At 37.5% G+C, this 21926-nt stretch overlaps 1 protein-coding gene across 10 annotated transcripts in view; it reads right to left on the reverse strand.

Moving 5' to 3' along the window:
- The window catches only part of LOC131072399 (uncharacterized), a 177989-nt gene that overhangs the window by 92390 nt on the left and 63673 nt on the right, over positions 1–21926 (reverse strand). For 5 of the 10 annotated variants that reach the window (XM_058008526.2, XM_058008527.2, XM_058008523.2 and 2 more), the window contains 2 exons: positions 19003–19203; positions 18494–18599 (listed from right to left, as the gene is read on the reverse strand). In XM_058008526.2, the coding sequence (XP_057864509.1) occupies positions 18494–18599; positions 19003–19203 (307 nt within the window). Of the gene's footprint in view, positions 1–18493; positions 18600–19002; positions 19204–19843; positions 19975–21926 lie in introns of those variants that run through there. The other 5 variants (XM_058008524.2, XM_058008529.2, XM_058008531.2 and 2 more) reach the window with 3 other exon arrangements.

Consider the following 21926-nt stretch of genomic DNA (forward strand, 5'->3'; position numbering starts at 1 on the left):
GATTTCTATGTAATTGGTATAGGGGAAACATACTTGGTGTTAGGGGTACAGGGGCTTCATTCCCTTAGTGAAATATCCTCAAATTTCAAAACCATGGAACTAAATTTCCATCATGACAGAAGGAGGTCATACTTTGTGGTATGGCTAATGGTGCTCCCACACAAATTTCAGCTAAGAGGATGGAGAGGGCCTCCGTAAGGGAGTAGAATGTGTGGCACAATGCTTTGTGAGGTACTTCCACACTCAATGGTAAGAGATCTTATCCAGTCGAGATACAAACAATTTTGGATAGGCATGATGCAGTTTTTAGTGACTTACCACACATATTGCCTCCTGATAAAGGATTCAAGCACATCATAGAGCTTGAGCCAAGCTCTAAGCCTATCATGGTTACTCTGTATAGTCACCAAAGAGCTTTCAAGGAGGAAATTGAGAAATCCATTAAGGAATTGTTGGAGATGGGATGCATACGTCCTCGGTCCTAGTTCTAGTTCCTTTGCCTCATCGACATTGTTGATGAAAAAGGATGGCACCATGAGAATGTGCATAGACTACTATGCACTAAATAAGAAAACAATTAAGAACAAGTAACCAGTACCCAAGATCAATGAGCTGATTTTTTTTTTACTTTTCTTTTAGATTGCAGGAATCGAGTATAGCACCCCCCTATAAACTGCAGTGCACCAGGTAAACTTTTTAACGTGACCGGTGATGCTGGTGCAACATGTCCTCCGGTACCACGTGGGCTGGGGGGAGACTAGACCCCGTGACCTCGTGCTTCACCACTCGAAGCTCTCGCCAATCGAGCTAGGACCCCAGCCCCGATCGATGAGTTAATTGATGAACTACATGGGGCAAGGTATTTTTCAAAAATCAACTGGGTATCACCAAATCCAGGTAAGGGAAAAGGATCTTAACAAGACAGCTTTCAAAAGCCACTTTGGACAGTTCAAATTCTTGGTTATGCCTTTTGGGTTAACCAATGCACCAGCTACATTCCACTCTTGTATGAAACATATCTTTAGAGGGTAATGAAGGAGCTTTGTGTTGGACTTATTTGATGACATTCTGATGTATAGCAAGACTTGGGAAGAGCACCTACAACACTTGAATACATATTGAGAATCCTTGGGCAGCAAACATTATTTTTAAAAGAATCCAAGTGTGAGATTGAGATGACTGAAATTCTATATTTGGGACACATTATCAAGCACAGGGAGTACAAGTGGATCAAGAGAAGATTCAAGCAAATAGAGATTGGCCACCACCCAATTCTTTGTCACAGTTAACAGGTTTCTTGGGGTGTTGCATTTATTGCAGGAGGTTTGTGAAGGGATTCTCACAACTTGTTGCTCCATTGAAAATGTTGACGAAGAAAGGTGCATTCAGATGATCTGAAACAGATCACAACACATTTGAGAAACTCAAGGAAGTGGTGACTTCATGCCCACTACTCGTTGTCCCAAATTTCTATATTTCATTTGTTCTTAAGTGTGATGCATTAAGAGAAGGAATAGAGGTTGTTTAATGCAAAAGGAACATCCCATTGCTTTTGAGAGTTGGAAGTTAAAAGATATAGAATGCAAGTTTTCCATCTATGACAAAGAGATGTTGGCTATCATGCATTCATTAGCCAAATTCTGAAGGTATTTAGTTTGTGGCAAGTTTGTGGTCAACACGGATCACAGTAGTTTGAGATTTTTCTCAACTAGGAGGACTTAAACAAAAAACAACAAAAATGGGTAAGCTTCAAGCTTATGACTTCGATATAGAGTATGTGAAAGGCATGAATAATGTAGTAGTTGATGCTATATCCAAGAAGACTTATTTATGTTTATATCTAAGATTATTGGTGATTGGACGACATTGATAATAGCTGAGTATGCAAAGAATGACTTCACAAATGAGATCCTTGAGGGCAGATTACAGGATGAAAGATATAAGGTAGTGGTTGATCTCATCCTCTGCAACAGCAATATCTATTTAGTCTCTAAATCAAAATTTAAGAGTAAGGTCTTTAGGGCTGCCCATAACCATTGGCTGGTATTCAAGGGTATTACAAGACCTACAAGCAGGTTAGGGACAGATTCTTTTGGAGGGGACTCAAAGGAGAATCTCTCCAATACATCAAGGAATGCATCACATGTCAGCAAAACAAAGCAGGGCATATTTTTCCAGCTGGTTTATTGCAGCCCTTGCCTATACCAAGAAATAATGGGAGAGTATTAGCATGGGCTTCATTACGAGGCTTCCCATGGTTAAAAGGAAGTGTTGTACATATGTTGTGTTGGAAAAACTCACCAAATACGCTCACTTTTTCACCCTTCCGTCTAAGTATAAAGCCCTACAGGTTGCTGATTTATTCTTCAAGGAGATTTTTAGGCTACATGGTGCCTACAAGCATTGTGAGTGAAAAGGACAACCAATTCCTTAGTTAGTTTTGGCAAGAGCTCTTTCATTTGACAGGTAACGAATTGACTCCTAGTACTAGCTATCATGCACGGATTGATTGACAAGTAGAAATTGTTAACAAGAGGATTGAAGGATACTTGGGAAACTTTGTAGCAAGGAAACAGACAGCTTGGGTTAAGTGGCTTTAAATGTGTGTGTATTGCTACAACGCTACACATCATATGTCAATCAATTTGTCACCTTTCAGAGCATTGTATAGTTATGATGTCCTTTCCTTTATGGACATGGTTGTTGCTGATAGTAGAGTACTCGATGCCCAAGACTTGGTTGCACATAGCCAAGACATTGAATGTCTTCAAAGAAAACTTTCAATATGCTTGAAACTAGCAAAAATTCTATGTGGACTAACACCGTACGAAGAGGAGTTTTGAGATAGGTGATATGGTTTTCTTGAGGGTAGAACTATGTAGACAGTCTTCTATCAAGAAGAATGGAGTTGAGAAGCTGAAGCCCCATTTCTATGGGCCATACAGGATCACAATGAGGACTGGTCAGGTAGCGTACTTACACAATGTGTTTCATGTATCGTGCCTCAAAAGGGCATTGCATAGCACATTAATCCCTCTACTGAGTTGCCTCCCTTGGATGATGAAGAAAAACCAATATTGGTACCTAAGACTATTTTGGATGTCAAAGAAAAGAGGTTAAGGAATACGACAATCTTAAGAATATTTGATAAGACAAAAGGATCTTCCTACCAATGATGCCACTTGGGAGGGTGCAGATATTCTTGAGTGTCCCAGCTTGCAATTGCTTAAGGGCAAGCAATTTCAGGAAGGACAGAATATAATATCCCCATTTTCAAACTGAATCAATTCAACAAACCCAAAGCCTATCTTTGTACCCTGTAGGCTAAAGGGAGGGATTTATAGAGGAATAATATAATAATAATTTATTAAGTGTTCAAAAGAGTACCTAAGATATAACGTTGAAGAAAAAGGACACTTATTTATTATTACTACCTTGGGCTAGCAAAGTAGATAAAAATCATGAAGTGAAAATATGAAAAAATACAAAATAAAATAAATGAGAAAACATAAAAAAAGACAATAATGGAAAAAGAAAGGGTTGCAAATTGTGGAGAAACCTTTGTGCAGAGCTTTGGTACAACATTCTTACTGGAGGACAAAATAACTTTCGTATCTTCAAGAATTGGAGTATGAAAACCCTCTGATTTCAAGAATTGGCTTCATATGGAAGTCAAAATTGGGCTTTAGAGATTATACAAGTTTACAAATCAGAAAATACACAAAATTATTTCACCCATTTGCAGATTTTATTCTCTTGAATAAACCAAGGAATATATTTGTTCGGTTGACTACAAACCCAGCCATACCTTGTGCATGCCCCTCTACAAGCCGTACGATTCAAAATAGCTAGAATAAATAATATCAGCATATCATATACTGTTTTATGAGATGGGAGCTCCTGTATAGCTCAGGGAACCTTAGTTTATTGCTAAACGTTACCTCATAATAGAAATGATTTAATTGCACCAGATGCTAGTAAGCATAGTTGTCAATAGAAGGGGGTCTAAATTGTATGTTGGAGGTATTCTAGATCCTACGGTGTCAGTTTTCCAACCAAGGAAGGTGGCATAAACAATAATGTCTCACAATACAAATGGAGGTCTCTGCTAACATGAATCGCTGCCATCTCTTTTAAGGGCAAGAAGTTGCAACTTACATAGGAGTGGGAGTCCCAATTCGCATAATTCATTGATTGTCAAAAATCTATGTAAAAGGGCGTCATGTGGTTGCGAGGAAAGACTGTCACAAGGTTTGAAGGGCATTGGCGTTCCAATTGTACTCACATGGGTAATTTTTTGAGGATATTCATCAATGTGGGAGTCGCTATTCATTGTTGGTAGCAATCATTAGTGGCACCAACTCATATTCATCCAGGACATTGATTTAATATGAGTATTGTTTGTTTGATTTGGGCGTTCCTACACTACAATTCGTGGAATTCGTGTAGTTCACAAAGTGAGTTGTGGGTCTGTGGAAGGTTATTAAGGGCACAGAAATAAATTTAATACCAGTCACCTATGTTCATGATTATACTCTTGTTCAAAGAGGGTGTATAGCAGCCAGGGTCATGAGTCTGCAAGAAATAATGTTGGCGGTAATTTGCCAACATGAGAATAACACTTGTTTTGTTTAGTTAATAAATGGCCGGGTAATGTTCCCGCAGGAGTTGGTTGGCAGTTGCCGACAGTTGGTATCTTCGCCAACCGTTGGGTAGTATATATGCTATGATGTAACAGGAACAAGGACATCATTGTGATCCCGATTGTTGTATCCAGTTTTACCTGACGAAATAAAGGTATATCATTTAGCCAAATATTGTGAATTATGTTTATGTTCTATGAATTGCTTCATGAATAATATGAAAAGCACACAGTAAACATTGAGAGGTGGGGGGGGGTGTGAATCAGTGTTTAAAGTTTTTAATACTTCTGAAAACTCAAGAAAACATTTAACATGCAGATATTGAAAAGCAAGCAACACACAGAACAAGAACACTAGTTTTCTCGTGGAAAACCCTTTCAGGTAAAAAACCACGGCATTAAGGAATTCTGTTCACTTCAAAAATGGGCAACAACCCAGAAAACATATGTGAGCATCGACTCACTGAAATCATTCACCTTTTCAGAGCACCAACTCGGCACATCAAAGAGTGAGCACCAACTCACAGGCAACCAAAACTGAAGTAGAACTGAACCACTTGAAAAGGCACCAACCTCAAATTTCTAAAATAGCTCATAGATTCAAGTACATTTGAAGCACCATTTTTCTTTGCTTAAACACCAACACAAAAAATAACCTCTGCTAAACAAATACTGTCTTCACATGCTAGCCGGACTTACTTCTATTACTCGAAACAACCAAAATCAGTCTACAAAAATTTAACTCTATATTTCCAAAAACAGCTCACACAGTAATCACAATTGTTAATGCTTCAACATCTTAACACCACTCCCTCCAAAAGCACGCACAGCTCTTCCAGACATATCACTGGTTCAAAACAAAACTTATTGACATTATAAGCTTATACCAAAAACTCTGTTCTTATCCTGCATCTGAAATACGAACACTCCCAGTTGTATGAAAGACGCACAGCAGCACACACAACACTTCCACACACACACAAAACCGAACCAGCTTTTTCGAAATGGCTTGAAATCATATCTTCGTTATTTTAGAAACTGTCACAGAGAAGTATCAAAAGCGTTGTATATTTTTACGACCCTCACACAAAAAATCTCAGACTTATCGCTGTGCAACCAATTCATCCTCAGCACACCCCAAAAAAAAACGGCAGCATCAACTTTCCATATTTTAAAAAGACTCCTCCAGCATACTCGCACAATCCATTCAATGGCAGAAGTAACGCTTGGCACAAAAAAACACGAACTCTGCCCGATATAGCTCCAATAAATTCTTCATATGATACGTCAGCATACCTCCCAGATAAAGACGTATCAATTAAAATATTGAAAACCACGTCTCCCTTTACATGAAGGAAAGTAACGATAGCTCACACTTAGTCACACGACTTCATACAAAAAAAGGTATACCAGCAGCATACGCAGAAATCTGAGGGGAAATTAATTCCCCACGAACTCCACCCAGCAGCCAAGAAGAAGCCACGATAAAAAAAAAAAATTGGCAACACTAGACTTTAATGGTTTTGTTGTGTGGATATCACCCAACCTCAATTCATTCCAATTAAAATCGGGTCCCACACAAGAACTTTTCAAAAGCTTTACATTTCGATCAACTTGTTTGACAAATCAAAGAATGACGTGGCCCAAGGTATGACTAAGCAACTGATAAAAAGACAAGTAAGCAAACACCTAGCTGAAGCTAACAGCCAGACACCTCAAGCAGCCAACTAGGAACCTCAACCACCCAAGCAAGTAGCTGGAGCAAGCAGGCAAGGAGCTGAAGCAGTTCAAGCACCTCAAGCACCTCAAGTAGCTCAAGCACCTCAAGTAAGTCAAGCACCTCAAGCAGCTCAACCAAAATTGAGAAAATCTAATGAATAAACAGTAGCTTGAAAAGCACTTCAAAGTCAGACCAATAATACCATGAGAAAACCTCTAGCTTGAAAAACATAGGCTTGACAAAAACCACTTGACATCAATGACAAAATGTCTAACATAATATCTATGTATTCCTATTCTGTTTACTCTGTAATCCAAGTTGACATCGTAGCGGCAAACATTTTGGCGTCGTTGTCGGGGATCGAACCCGGGTCACCCGCGTGACAAGCAGGAATACTAACCAACACACTTCACCCTCACGATGGGTACAGAGCGCCAAGAGGAGACAATCGATTCATGGGTGCTAGAAACGTTGGGTGTTCCTTTAGAAAACCCACCAGAGGATTCACTGCTATCTAGCGGAATGGAACTGCCATTTGGCGAAATGGAACTCCATGGTGGAATGCAACTGCCATCTCGCAGAATGGAACTACCATCTAGTGGAATGGAACTCCATGGCGGAATGAAATTGCCATCTGGCAGAATGGAACCGCCACTTGGCAATATGGAACTTCATGTTTGAAGGAAGAGCACCGCACAAACAGCATGAATCACATGGCCTTGGCGTACCCATAGGAAAAGAGGAATCTTCCTCTCCTGGAGCCGAAAAAGTTGTGCTATACTTGGGTAGGCCCAACCTAGAGGATCCCTTCAGAACTATGCAGCAGTGTGCTTCCTAATTGGGAGGGATGGCCAAGTTCCTAGGCGATGTGGGCCACATGGTGAAGACCATTGATATTGGGCATGACCCCTGGATCGCCAGTGTAGCTGAGCGGCTTCTCTCAGTCATGGAGGGGTATGAAGGGGAATTTTCCCACTGCTTAATAGCGAAGGGATGGCCGAAGTCACAAAACTCGGGATATGTTGGATGGGTGTACCTCCACGCTAGTGGTAGAAGAGCAACATGGCATTTTTGGCTCCTTAGGAGGGATGGAGATTGCCTTCCGCGATCTAGTTCTGAAACATCGGAGAATGGTAGCCATTAGGGTGGAGTCAATCACTATGCAGCGGGACCAGGCAGTACGTGAGGCAGAAACAGCGTGGAAGACATTGGCTGACCACATTCAGAAAAGCCATGAAGAGTTGGACCAGGAGCATTCACGAATGGTATCTCTTGAAGAAACAGTGGCCAAGCACCTGCAGGGGTTGAACACGAAGGACGAACTGAAGGGCACACTGGAGGAGAATGTGGCACATCTGGAGGCAAACCTAAGGATGAGCAACTGAAGGGGCAATGTGAGGAGCTCCAGAAGATGCACAACAAGGTCATTGAGGCTGCCTATAAGGTAAAAACTGCACGAGAACGTGAAGTGGCAGCCAACCAACGCCTCCAATGTCTACAGCAACAGTCAGGCACCCCTCAGTCTTTTGTTTTGCCAGGGACGCCCTCTAATCCTTCTCATTAGTAGTCTTGTAGCTTAGCTCCCATTTTGTTTTAGTCGTCTGGAAGACTACTTTTTTGGGGGGGCTGATGTTGGTGGTAATTTGCAAACATGAGAATAACACTTGTTTTGTTTAGTTAATAAATGGCTGGGTAATGTTCCCGTAGGAGTTGGTTGGCAGTTTCCGACTGTTGGCATCTTTGCCAACCGTCGAGTAGTATATATGCTATGATGTAATGGGAACAAGGACATTATTGTGATCCTAATTGTTGTATCCAGTTTTACCTGATGAAATAAAGATATATCATTCGGCCAAATATTGTGAATTCTGTTTATGTTTTGTGAATTGCTTCATGAATAATATATGTGTATTCCTATTCTGTTTACTCTGTAATCCAAGTTGACATCATAGTGGCAAACAATAAGATAAACACCAGCTTATGAAATCATGGGTCCCCCAATCTTCGGTGTTCCTTTGTAAGGCAAGTTGAGTGATTCCTAGCAGATGACATGGAATTGGGAATGGTCAACTTGTCACCCCTATCTGGGTACTTGGACATCAAACTAGTATTGCTAGATGTTGATAAAGGTCAATAATATATTTACCTTGAAATTTTGACTGTATGACAGCTAAATAATATACTGATCATTTCAATATCATGTCGTTGTGGTTCAAGGATTATTTGTTTAAGGTATGCATGAGAATTTGTATGTAAAAATGCCAATGAGTTGTTTAGGAATGCAAACCATTTATGATTATGCCTGTGAGTCAAATTTGAACAAAACCAAAAAAGAACAAATCAAAAATATTTCTGTGAGGAGTTTTAGGTACAAATGTTTGACAGAATGATTGCAAACTAAAAGTCAAAAATATTGCAAGTTCAAAGCAAGACTTCTTGAAGGGTTGCTACATTAAATGGGAACATAGGATATAAAACTACACCATTCACATACAAACTATAGGAAGATAGGCAACTTGCAAGGGTAAACTTATATACAATCAAAATAGTGGAATCGATGGGGTCCAAGCACAACAAGAAGAGCATATGGAGGCTGAACTGCAGAATCTAGATAAGGCCAATGAAAAAAGTACAAGAATAATGAAGCAAGGCCCATAAGGGAAAAGACAACACAAACAGAGGACAAGAATGCACATTTTGAAACCTGAAATTCTTTGGGAGCTATAGTTTCTCTATATTCATCATAGGAATTACTGGATGAAGATAACAAAAATCAGAAAAGCATCTTTGCAAGTGATAAACAAAATGTCTCTTAAAATCGGGAACATTCTACTCAAGAAGCACCTATAGAGATGCATATATGATAGAGCCTCAAAAGGCAAGAGAATTGGACGGAAAAAAGGATCTCATTCTTGAAACAAAGCAAAATCAAAACGGACCAAAAGAACAGATACAACAAAGGCTGCGAAGCCTAAAGAAAAGAAAAGCCATCCTAGAAAAAAAAATTGTCAAGCTCTCCAAATTTGAAAGATTTTGATTGCAAGTCAAACAGGAGAAGCAATGGCAAGGAATCTAACTTGTACACTACCTAAACCAATTGCTGGTTTAGGTAGTGTACTTTCATGATCATTATGAATAATTAGCCCAACACGTTTATCTTAACAACAACCATAGGTCCTACAAATAGCATTTTCACTATCAAGGTAAGTGCACTGATTTTATGCATCGTCATCCCAATAAGCATTGTATTGAGCATTACCAATGAAATATGATCACCATTCTCTAAATTTTCTATGTAATTGTTTCTTGGCATGATTTGTTATTTCAATCATTCTTTTAAACTACAACTCATAGTTTGTAGAGTTGATTTTATAGTAACAATTCTAGTGTTTGATTGACAATAACTATTGATGACAACAAAACAATACAGAAATGCAAGAGTAAATGGGTCAATCGATACATGAACCAATACAAAGAAAATATCAATTTACCCAAGATTTTAAGTATTTGTGGGCACTCTCCGTACAAGAGCATGACATAGAAGAATTGTCTAGAAACTAAGTACCTATAAATTCTATCTAGTGTAACTTGATTGTAACCGACAAGGTTGAATGATTATTGGACAATCTCCCTACACTCCTAGCAAGGCACTATAATGGGAAGGCATTTCCAGCCAAGGGGACAATCAGAAATTTTATTTTGGCTAATGATTTTCAGTGTTGCAGCAATTGTTCTTCTTTCCAAGTGATGAATTTTAAAAAATCAGACTTGAACAACTGCAGATTTAAGCAATTTCAATCCATTCAGCCCCTTGATAGAGTTAGTTTATGACCTCAAATAGAGGGAATGACAAGTTTGGCTAGCCAAGTTTGGAATTGGATGGTGTTCAGTCACCAAACAGTTTGTTTGTTTTTTAGCAAGTAAATAGCTGTATAGGCCAGCCCCTGTATTAATGATAACATTTTTACATCCGCCAGAGGTGTCTATATACCATTACCTCCTTCAAAAAGCTGAAATATTTCCAGTTTCAAGTACAAACAAAAAAAAACCACCAACTGTCTATATACCTGCTCTGGTCAGGGATACAAAATCTGGGCTCAGAGTCCTACACCCTATCAACACTGCACTATCTACCAACAACTAAACAAACAGTAGTAAAAACACCATGGAAGTAAACGAAAAGACAAAAAACCTTGAGGAAAGAGGCACCATCATTCACTGTCTGAGGGGCTTGGGATGCTTTTGTAGAACCTCTGAGCAGCAAGGGCCTGTACTATAATTGGGCAGTCTCTGCCACAGCCCACATGAGCCACTCCAGCCGCAATTTCCTCCACCAGTCTCATGTCATTAGGAATCCACAACTCCCCACGCCCCAGACCCCAATCATTGCCTACTACAACCACCCCATTGTCATCCACACCAATATCTTGCCTACCCTACAGACCTTCCTCCCTCACATACTTTCCCACGTCAAACCCTTCCGGCCTTGCCAGGCTGCCAGTCACAAACAGAATGAAGGTCAAATTTTTGTTTCTCTCCACACGGCCTTGATTATATTTCTCCAGCTCCATAGTCTACAGAATGCAAAATTTCCTCATCTCCCCCCTGCATCTCAAGACATGTAGTATTGATGGGCCAGCGGAATACGATTCTAGTCATCTATGTTGTCCAAGACCACATCGATTTCCCCCAAAAAGGAGTGCCTGAAAATCATCTGGCAGACCTTCTTTGTTCTAGGTTTACAAACACCCATCTGAATGCAAATGGCCAAGAACATGGTCGGGATACTCGAATTCACTCTGTATATGTGCACCGCCAACAGAAACCTTGAGCCCAGAATCTTCCTAACAGCATGCAAAATCAGCGGGTGCTTTGATTCCAAAACCATCAGGAGTCGTTTCTCCGTGATCTCCACAAGAAATGCCATTTGTTGCTTGGTTGATTCCAAAAGAACAGGGGTGTCCATACCTACAACTTCCAAATTACTTAGAGGAAAAGAAATATGCGATGCAGTTACAACCATACTTGCCAAATATATAATCCCCTTCACCGAAACAGGCTGCAAGTCGTATTGATTGCCCATCATAATGAAAACATACCTTGACCCTTACTCAAAATATATCCTGGATGCAACCTTTATTTATTATTATTCCTCCTTACAACATGAAGAATTAGGCTGTCACCACCTGGGCAACGTGTCGATTCAAGTACAAACCACATATTTGGTTATCTTGGGTAATAGATAGTTTGCCACTTGGTTATAGGCTCGAACATGTCACTTGGTTATTGAGTACGTACTTGTCATATCCACACTTTCCAACTTCCTTGGAAATTGTCCCATCACCTACAGCCCAATCCTCGTTATTATTGCCACAACCGATTGTTGTCAATTCCAAATCATTTTTCAGAATGAATAGTTTCAAAGTTCCTTTTTTGCTCCGCCACCTATTTGGCCAAGTCATCTGCCAACCCATTGCCTTCTCGATAAATATGACAAATTTTAAATTCTTCAAAACTCTTCAAAACATTCGTGATTGGCGTAAGCCATCTCTCAAGTTGCTAGCTCACCATCCATTGATTCCTAATTGCATTGATCGTAAGCAGAGAGTCCCCTTCAAGATATATTTTTTCAACCCCCAACCTCCTAGCAAGCTCCACTCCTTTCAAGGCTGTTCAAAATTCTGGTATATTGTTAGTGGTCTTCCAATGTATTCAGCCAATATCCCAATAGTGTGACCCTGGTCATCTCTAGCTATACAAGCAGCACCTGCATGTCCAGGATTACCCAAGGAAGCTCCGTCAAAGTTTATTTTGATCCAACCCTTCTCTGAAGCATGCCATCTTGTAGCCCTGCATTTCTCATCCACAACCGATTGCTCCAACTCATAGCCCTTGGGAACCATCAGACTCGAGAATTGCTTCTTCAACTCATTATCTCGATTCGTAAAAATATTGGACTTATTGAAACGCCTTTTAGCTGCTTCATTTACCAGCTCCACAATTGCAACTTCCATCTTTGACACAAGAATATCCCTCGGAATGGCCTGATCCTTGAAGACCCACCTATTCCTTTCTTTCCAGAGTTCCCATATGACTGTGGAGGGGAGAACAGACCAGATGCTGCAGAACATACCTTTAGGAATCGATGTTGGCCAAGATACGAACCAATCCTTGATGCTCTGAGGTTCCAAATGCTGAAAGCCTAGCTTTCCCAAAAAGAATTTCCAGCAATATTGAGCATATGGACAAGCCCAAAGGAGGTGATCAGCATCTTCTGCATTGTTTTTACACAACAAACATCTGCTAGGTCCACAAATCCCAATTTTGGCAAGTCTATCCTGAGTCAGAATCCTTCCCTGAATGGCTAGCCAGGGGAATACCCCAACTTTAGAAAGAACGTCTTTGCCCCAAAGGAGTTTGGTTGGCCAATGACCTTCCTCTAGAGCAGCTTCTTTCAGCCTATACCCAAGTTTTACCTTGTATTCCCCATCTTTGGAGGCACAACATCTAATTTTGTCTGCTTCCTATGAAACAAGTATGGATCTATATTTGAGAATGTTGGCATCACCAAACAATTGTTATTTTAATTTATCAGCTTGCATTTATGATCGGGACAAAAGATTACTTTACAATGATAACCATAATGCTAGAGTGCAGGGTGTTGAAAATGAGGGAGTTAATAGTAACTTTCTCAAGTTTTCACCTATGGTGCCAGCAATTTGTGACTATGGAGAGCAATTTTCTAAGGAGTTGACCAAGACCTTGTGGTGTTTGGTTGCTATTCTTTTACATGAGGATTTCAGGAGTTTAATTGTACAGGTGTACAATAGTACAATGTTCTAAGTAGATAGAGCTACAAACCTTCTAGCCTTAATTGGGATTCTACAATTGTATTAAGATTTATCCAAGATCATTTTGTTTATGTGATGGCATTGCTTGAGGACAAACAATCTTTAGGAATGGAGGACCATAATGTCCACATTTTTACACTTGTAGCATTCTAGGTTTTTTTGGTTTTTTTGGGTTTGTTCTCCTTGGTCCTTGGAGAACACTGCTATTTATAGTGATTGCTTGTTTTGGCACTAGTCCTTTTGGGTTTTTTTGAGTTTTTTTGAGTTTTTTCTCCTCAATCCTTGGAGAACACTACTATTTATAGCCAATGCTCGTTTCAGCACCAATCATCATCCTTCAACATCAATAATGTTTCGGCATGATCAATTTTCGTTTCCAGTGTCTAGGCAAGTTTTTTGTAAGGTGGTGGATAATATTTTAGCATTTGCACTAAAGTTATAAAGTGACATTTTATTGTTCATTTAGTAATAAAAATATTACAAAGGTTTTTTTTATGTTCCCCAAGTTGGATGCATAGGAGATGTGGGGGACTTAAGTTGTTTTAAGACATTATGGGGACATTTCAAGGGAAAATAAAATATTTGAATTTTGAAATGCTCTAATTCCCTCTAAACTCTATAAATTGGAGTTTTGGCTCTCATTTCTTCATTAAGATGTTGCACACATAACAAGATGTTGCTAAAAGTTCTCCAAGATTGATTGAGGACAGAAACCCTCATCAAATACGCTAGTTTCAGTGGTGAAAGATCCTCCCTAGCTGATTTAGTGTTTTCACACAAGAAACACATTGGTTTTCACAAATTTTCTGGAATCAAGGTTTGAAGAAAATGAAAATATACAATGTATTTTGATTGTAGATTTGTGGGTTTGCTTTTTGCTGATTAGCAAAGATTTTTGGGTGTTTTTTGGTGGTGTTTTCAAGCACTTTTAATGCTGGCCGTACAACTAAGGTTTTAGGGTGATGCTCTAGTTGCAGAACCTTCTTTTGGCACTAAATAAAGAAGCTAGAAAGGGTTTAAATTTGCAGGTGATTAATCATAGAGTTTTCCAAAGCAAGGCCACCAGGATATGATAGTTGTTTAAGGGTTTTTTCTGCAGGTTACTTTGTGTATTGGAGGGATGAACTATGTTTGCGGGTGATCATTGCTGAGAGTTTTCCTTGCTGTTTGAGGCTATAGCAGTTCATTATCAGCCCAAACATTACTCAGATCTAGGTTTAAGCAGATTTGAAACTGAAATCAGTCCATTTCCTTGCATTGTGTTATCAGCTAGGTGCATCTATGGGTTTGTTACAATGGTAAGAAGATGGTATACCCCTTGAAGAAGTGTTAGATGTGTTAAGGTGATGAGATTATTACATTTCTATGATATTGTGACTGGAAATCACCCACAGCTGCCCTGTAACAGTAGTAACTGCCATAGCAGACCTGTAACCACATGAAAGTTACCTCTTTAATGGTGCTAGGTGAAGTTAGGTGCATGTTTTGACCAGTGTTATTAACTAGGTGTGACTCAGATGTGTTGGAGAAGTGGTATCGAAGGTAGTCTTCTTTGCTATAACCTACAAAACACCATTTCAGACCTGCAAATTGACTGTTGTTCGCTGTCTTCAACGTATTTAAATATATTTACAAGTTAATGTTCAGGTAGGGTGTTATATGGTATTTCTATTGTATGTATATTTGCATCCAAACTTGAATAACTAGTGTAAATCAAATGCAAAACATCATAGTAGCCCTTGTAACAGCAGAGATGACATATTATCAAATATATCAGAATTTTGTGTTAGCAGAAATCTCTATTTTATATGTTCATGTGCTTTGATTCTTGTTGGGTTTCATTGCTAAAGATAAAAAAAATTTCGGGAGTGTTCTTACAATTTTTCAAATAATCTTAGGACTAACTTAAAGAATAAGAACACAACCTCAGCTCACTTCTCTAACAATGTAACATTGGCCCTCTTTTAAAAACAACATATAAGTTGTCCCTTTTTAAAGTAATATAACATAAAGGGACTCAGGGCAAACTTAAATTATTATTTAAAAATTATTCCCGTCACCTTACCCAAGCTTACGGAATATTAAAATAATAGGGTTAGGTGTGCTTGATTATCTGAAGTCCGAAAAGGGGACATGACATAAACATTAATATAATTATTATTATGACATGATTTCAAGAAAAGAATCTAAACAAAAATTTAGAGTCCTGCTTTAAACAGATTAAACTAAAAGGTAAACACAGGAATATATATCGAATAAAATTAGAAGAAAGATATAAGGCAAGGCAAACAGATAATTAAGATTGGCTGGATGAATGCAACTATTCAGGTCAGTACTTCAAGTTATGCCAGTTTGACTTTACTGGTCCATAAACTAGAAAAAGCTATGCCTTACAGTAATCATCGCATACAGACCTTAATGAAGGATTAAATGAACTATAGTTTCTAGAAAAGTAATTAAACAATGAACTTGAAGGAATTTCAGAGCAACAATGCCACACATAGAAGACACAAGGATTTACCTTGGAGAACCAAATTCTGGGGGACAAGTCCAGCAAATATGATGCAAAACACTCACTTAACCACTATCTTCAAAGAGAATCTTAAGTCTATTCGACATACAACCAGCCTGAAATCAACTTATTCCAATCCCTAAGATCACTACAACTCCTCTTTGTTACACGCTTCTAGTTCTGTCTTTGCCTATGACAGTCTATTGAATTTGAATCTATGAAATCTACTAGAATTCACTTAATTCAATCCACATCCTTTTGTAATGCTTCATGGGGTATTTACAACTGTTATAGACTCAGTCACATCAGGGATCTCAGAAGTCATCAGAAACCTAATGGAAGATGAATTCAAAGAATTTTTGGACATTACTGGCCATTTCAGAACAGGTAATGAAATTGCCACTTTGAGCTGAGATGAAACTGCCTGAAAGTTTTGAAACACTATCAGCTTCATACAAAGGCCTGGATTTCTTCATTTTTCACCATTTATCTAACTTTCAATGCCTGAACCATGCCTCATGTATCTTTTGAGCTATGTTCCACTTCTCCAAGAGGTCAAATGATCACCATTTGTTGCCGATTTTTAAAAGTATCTTAGAAATACTCATTAACATACAACAGAACTTTTTATGGAGAGGACTGCAGAATAAATTTAAATATCCATAAACAATGAGGAAACAGAATAGTTAACACCCAAAAACTATTTAGTGGATAAAACATCAGAGACCTTCATTTTTCAACAAAGTATTTAATATGAACTCAGCATGAAGGACAATGACAGAAAATGGGTAATTGTAGCATTGCATCATTGAAAACCAAAGTCGCATGGACACGGATATGGATACAAATACGGTTATGGATACAGTCATTTTTTAAGACCCTCAATATGGGTACGGCTGGATACAACATCCATAAAAAATACATACACATATATTTAACACAACTTTCTAAGTTATGCAAGGAGATTTTCGTTACTTCAAAAGCAATATAGACACATAATTGCTACATAAATAATTATAAGTTGATTTAACAATTTACAATATGCAAAAATAGTAGATTTGCATTTAAAGATAACCCAAAAAAATGGGTCGCTGAAATAGAAAAACAGTTCATTTGTCTTTCTCATTTGGTGTAGGTTTTGTTTATACCATTTTTTTTTAAATAGCATGAATGAAGTTTTTTTAAATTAAATTTAAGAAGATTTACGTCAAATTTATAAAAGAATCAAATCACATAGTCTCCAGCATGGTTTTTTAAATAGCATGAATGAAGTTTTTTTAAATTAAATTTAAGAAGATTTACATCAAATTTATAAAAGAATCAAATCACATAGTCTCCAGCATGGTTGAAAAATCAAAGTCTTTTAGGCATGAGTGGCTACAGTATTCGATGTGTATCCAGGCCGTATCGGATATGTATCCATTCCGGATACACGGATATGCATGCCCAGTGATGGACAAAAGGAGAATCCAGCTACTCTGTTGAAAACGTACATATTAAATTAAACAAGCCACGAAATTATTTTTGTTGGGGAATGGACTTCTGAAGGCTGAAACTTTTGGAATCCTATTAAGCAAGTACTATATCTACTCAAGCACTAAATCTTCTAGCGAGTGAATGAAGGCAACAAAATCAAATTCTGGAATCATATATAGGGTGCATGATTGGGTTTTATTTACACCTGCACGATCAGTACCAAGGGCAATTGAAGACTAACAGTGTCAAGAAAATTGCATAGCATCTCATCGTAAAACTTGTTCCTATTTCTCATGAATGGAATGGTAGCTGACTGCTTTGCTACCTGGATTTCCTATTTTCTTGTCTGCTGTTAATAGGCTTCTATGTTTATGTTAATTTTCATTTCAAAGGGCACTGTAATGGACTTTTAAAATGTCTTGTGGTTTAGAACCTTAGTAGTTTCATTATTTGCTTAAGTTCCTCTTAACATAGATACACAAAGCTCGGATCTTTTATATACCATCAAACAGTTTATGCATGTGTCTGCTATGCAAAAATTCTCTTTATGGCCTGTTTTGGTACCCCAATTTTGCCTGTCTGAGATTTCTAGTTATCAGTTTGAAAAACACAAAGCCTGATATCTGTTATTAGCCAATATTCTCTGTTCTCTTTTATGTATGCATGTCTGTAATCATTTTTCCTTGGATATGGGCCCCTTAAGTGAGGCTCCTTAATCGAGGCTCAATTTTATCTACCAAAAAAACCAGTACAAGATATGAACTAAATTATTATATCTATGGAATAGGAGGTTACAGATAGAAATAGAGAATGAGCATGCAAAGAACCAACCAAAACTACCACCATAAAACTTCAGACAACTTTCTTGGAAAGTGCACATAAATTTTCACCCAACAATTACTTTGATCTTTCTTTGCGCTTTGATTTTTATATCCATCCCATGTTTGGTAGACACCTTTTGCAAACAAATACATGACTTGCTCTAAAAGAATATCTCATTTATACAAATTAATAATATGATTTTGCACTCTATTATTTGCAAATAAAAAAGCCAACATGAACCCATCTTTACTTTCCATGACATGAGCTCTACAATATTAAAAATAAATAAAAAATTCTATAACATGAATCACTTTTGTCCATACCGAAAGCAGATTGTGAACTTCAAAATGGAGAAGAAGATGCAAAACAGTGATGAAAATAAACTAGAAAGAAGGAAAAGTGATGCAAAATAATTCTAAATGCAATGTGACATAAAGACAAATTGTTCTATAATCAGAGAAGGAACTAACCAAGACTTGTAAATCCCGGTTCTATTTTTGCTTGATTCAATAAAGTTTTTATTACTTCACCCTGGTTCATATATAACCGTAGGCACCTTTCTATCAAATTCTGCACCTGTAATATAGATGGGTTGACATGTTAAAGCTTGTAAAATACAAATTTTAAAACGCATCCATAATTTATTATAGACGCTGTAGATTACGATGCAGTTTTCCCTCTAAGAAGTGCATTAGCATGTGTTGAAACTACAACAAAAATTCATGTCTTATGTTCAAACATCAAAAATTCTTCCAGAAGGTTATCATAGAAATCTATGAACATAGCTCTAATGTTTTTAGCTAGTGTTATTAATATCTATTCTTTGAGAAACCCAATTGATAATTTAAATATGAATTAAATTATTAAAACTAGAAACTTAAATAGTTGCATACACATCTGCAACAAGCACTCTACCTTTAACGAAGAGACCTTGAAGGCTAACCATATATGGAAAAATAATAAAAAACTTACAACTTACAAGTTGAATATCTTCACAGAAAACATTTTGAGAATTGGCTGTTGAAATTACTCCCATACTTGACTTAATAACATCAGCTTCACACTGTATCTTATGTGGCTGGTCTTCTTGCTTCTGTTCCGATTGTGATGACAATTGAACTTCTTGTTTGCACATATGGGGATCTTTCTGTTGCTCCTGGTCTTGTTGAGACATGGACTTCTAATGCAATTAATAAATTAGTTTCCATCATATAAACTGTACACTTGCATAAATCTCCTTCCAGCAGACAAACAGTTCAAAGACAAGCAAAGGGCCAATTCTACTGTATGTTCGTCCAGCTTTCTCTCTTTCAAGGTTCATGAATGTCTCCATGTAAGACACAAGATTAGCTTTGAATAAGGTGTGAAAGGTTAAGATCAGATACTAAGAAGATCATCTTTCCCCAGTCTACCCAACCGGCCATTCCAGGATTTTCTCGAGCACAAACATAGAAAATTATGAAGATAAGTTCTACAAGGTTGTCTACAGAAGATGTAGTTCTCTTAAACTCAAAATTCAAACTGCCATTTGTGTTATCAGGCCTTTCATCTTCAATTAGGAAAATCTACATTCAGGTTCCTCATAGGAAAGTCAATTGGAAAGCATAACTAAAGGAAAAAAGCACGGAGATAGATTCAATATTTTTTGTTCAAACTACTAACATCAGGAATAAGCAATAGTAACTAGAGGAGCGGATTAAGTAAATAAAGAAGAATGCAATTTTCATATCCTCTGATCACTTTTGAGACATGAACAACCAGATCAATTAATAATGGAAAACCATGAACACGCTTAAATAATAAAAACATCCAACCAGTACCTAGTTAAGCTTTTTAAAGACATCACCATCATGTTTGAAATGCCAAACAAGATGAGGTCAAACAAATTTTAATGGTAAAGGCCAACAGTTTTGCCACTGGAAGTGCACCCAGGTGCCAAAACTTCATTCCAGGCAGCAAAAACCTGCAATGGATTGATTTAACGAACTTGAAAACAATGCTTTTGGAAGAAAATGAAAAACAGACAACATAAATCTCATTCTATAAATACACCAAAAACAAAAAATGTGAAATAGCAAGAGAATGGCAAGAGGAGATCATAAACACAGCCATGCCCCACAAATCTTAGAGATAGTGTCGAGAAACAAGAGAAATAAGAATCATTAAATTTCAAACAAGGCAGAGGCTCCAAATTAATCAAATAAATATAGACGAATATCTAGCTCCAATTCATCTAGATGAAGATGAATCCTTTAAAGCCAAAAAAGAGGGAGAACTAAATGAAGGGTTGTGTATGCAATTGTATAGAATAAGAAACTAAAGATTCAGGATCCACTATCTAGAAATAAGATAAATATGAAGATGAAGTCCTCACAATCTAGTTAGCTATAAAAATTTCCATGCGCATTTACTATTTATAGATGTTTCCTGCAAAGTATTTTCATGATAGAGTTACACTTCATATTAAAATGTGAAGGAATTGCCAATTGGATTGAGGTTTATGACATAAAAATTGAAACATTTAGTCTTTTGCAGGATTACCTGGGGAACCATTTCCTGGGCAAAACCAGGCATCCTGGAAACGGAAACACCCTGGGAATGGGTAGGGAACGTCCCCTTGCAGACCCCAAAACCCTGCCAAAACTGGAAACGGGGGAACGGGGTGGAAGAAGAAGGGGGACGGCAACCATCACGGGGACAGCCAACTGTCCCCCATTTTTTGCAGCATTTTTTTTTTTTTTTGAAAAGTTTGGAAGTCATTTTTCTGTTATTCCTAGCTGGTCGATATTGGTTCTGCTAGTGCATTGATTGTGAGGCCGGGGTGTCTTAATTTCCTGGAGTTTTAATGTTTAATCTGGGTTCAACTAGATGATAAGCCATAAGCTAATTTTCCATGTATGTATCTACAGCAGTCATCTGCTAGTATTTTATTACCGTCATGTTGGTGATTGATCATTATATATTTGAAATTCTTATTCTGGATAAGGTTTGTCATCAGTCTTTGTTGTACCTGATTGATAGTTTGGTTTTTCATAATAACTCTCTGTTCAACGAAAATATTAAGAAAAACTCAGAACAGCAGTAATACTCTTGTATGATCACTGTTAAAATACATTGTTTGATTGGGATAGACTCCTTGTAAATGTTAATGACATTCTTTCAACTTGTATCGGTAAGAGATATATTGCAAACCTTATCAAATCTGAGCAGCTAAGAATAAACTATTGAAAAGCTGAAACCAATAAATCTGCAAACATAAGTTATCATGCAAACTGTTTGTTAAATGTTCATGATGAAGGATGCATAAAATGGAGATCAATCGTGAGGATGCAAAGTGTTTGTCATTATGCCTGATAAATAAACCATTGGAAAGTTAAAAAGAAGTGCAAAAAATTTAGGTGCAACAAGGCTACATGTCCATATGTTGTCAAAGGCTTAACACTGATTATTTAGATGTTATTATTCATTATTATCACTAGTGCTCAGATCTGCGATCTCCCCTTGTAGATTTGCCATCAGTTATTTAATGAATTTATGAATTTCAACTCAATTGCTATGTATAATGTATCTGATGAATCATTTTAGATTTATCAATGTTATCATATGAATATATTTAAAATTTCCCTATATGTTTTAAATTTTCCCTATTTTTTATATAGTCGTACCATCTGCCGTCCCCTCCCTCCCCAAAAATGACAAAAAAAAATCTGTTGGAGAGACCTGTCCCCCCATTCCCCATTCCCGGAAACTCAGGGTAACATAGGTCTTTTGTGAATAGACAATTTTTCCTTTATGTACCAAAAGTAGTCATTAATCATTGAGCTCAAAAGAAGCATGATTGATTAAAAATAATAAGTTTTAAACAATCAAACTGATTAAATAAAAATCAAGAAAATAAAAAGT

Source organism: Cryptomeria japonica, chromosome 7, assembly GCF_030272615.1.
Source record: "Cryptomeria japonica chromosome 7, Sugi_1.0, whole genome shotgun sequence".
NCBI lineage: Eukaryota > Viridiplantae > Streptophyta > Pinopsida > Cupressales > Cupressaceae > Cryptomeria > Cryptomeria japonica.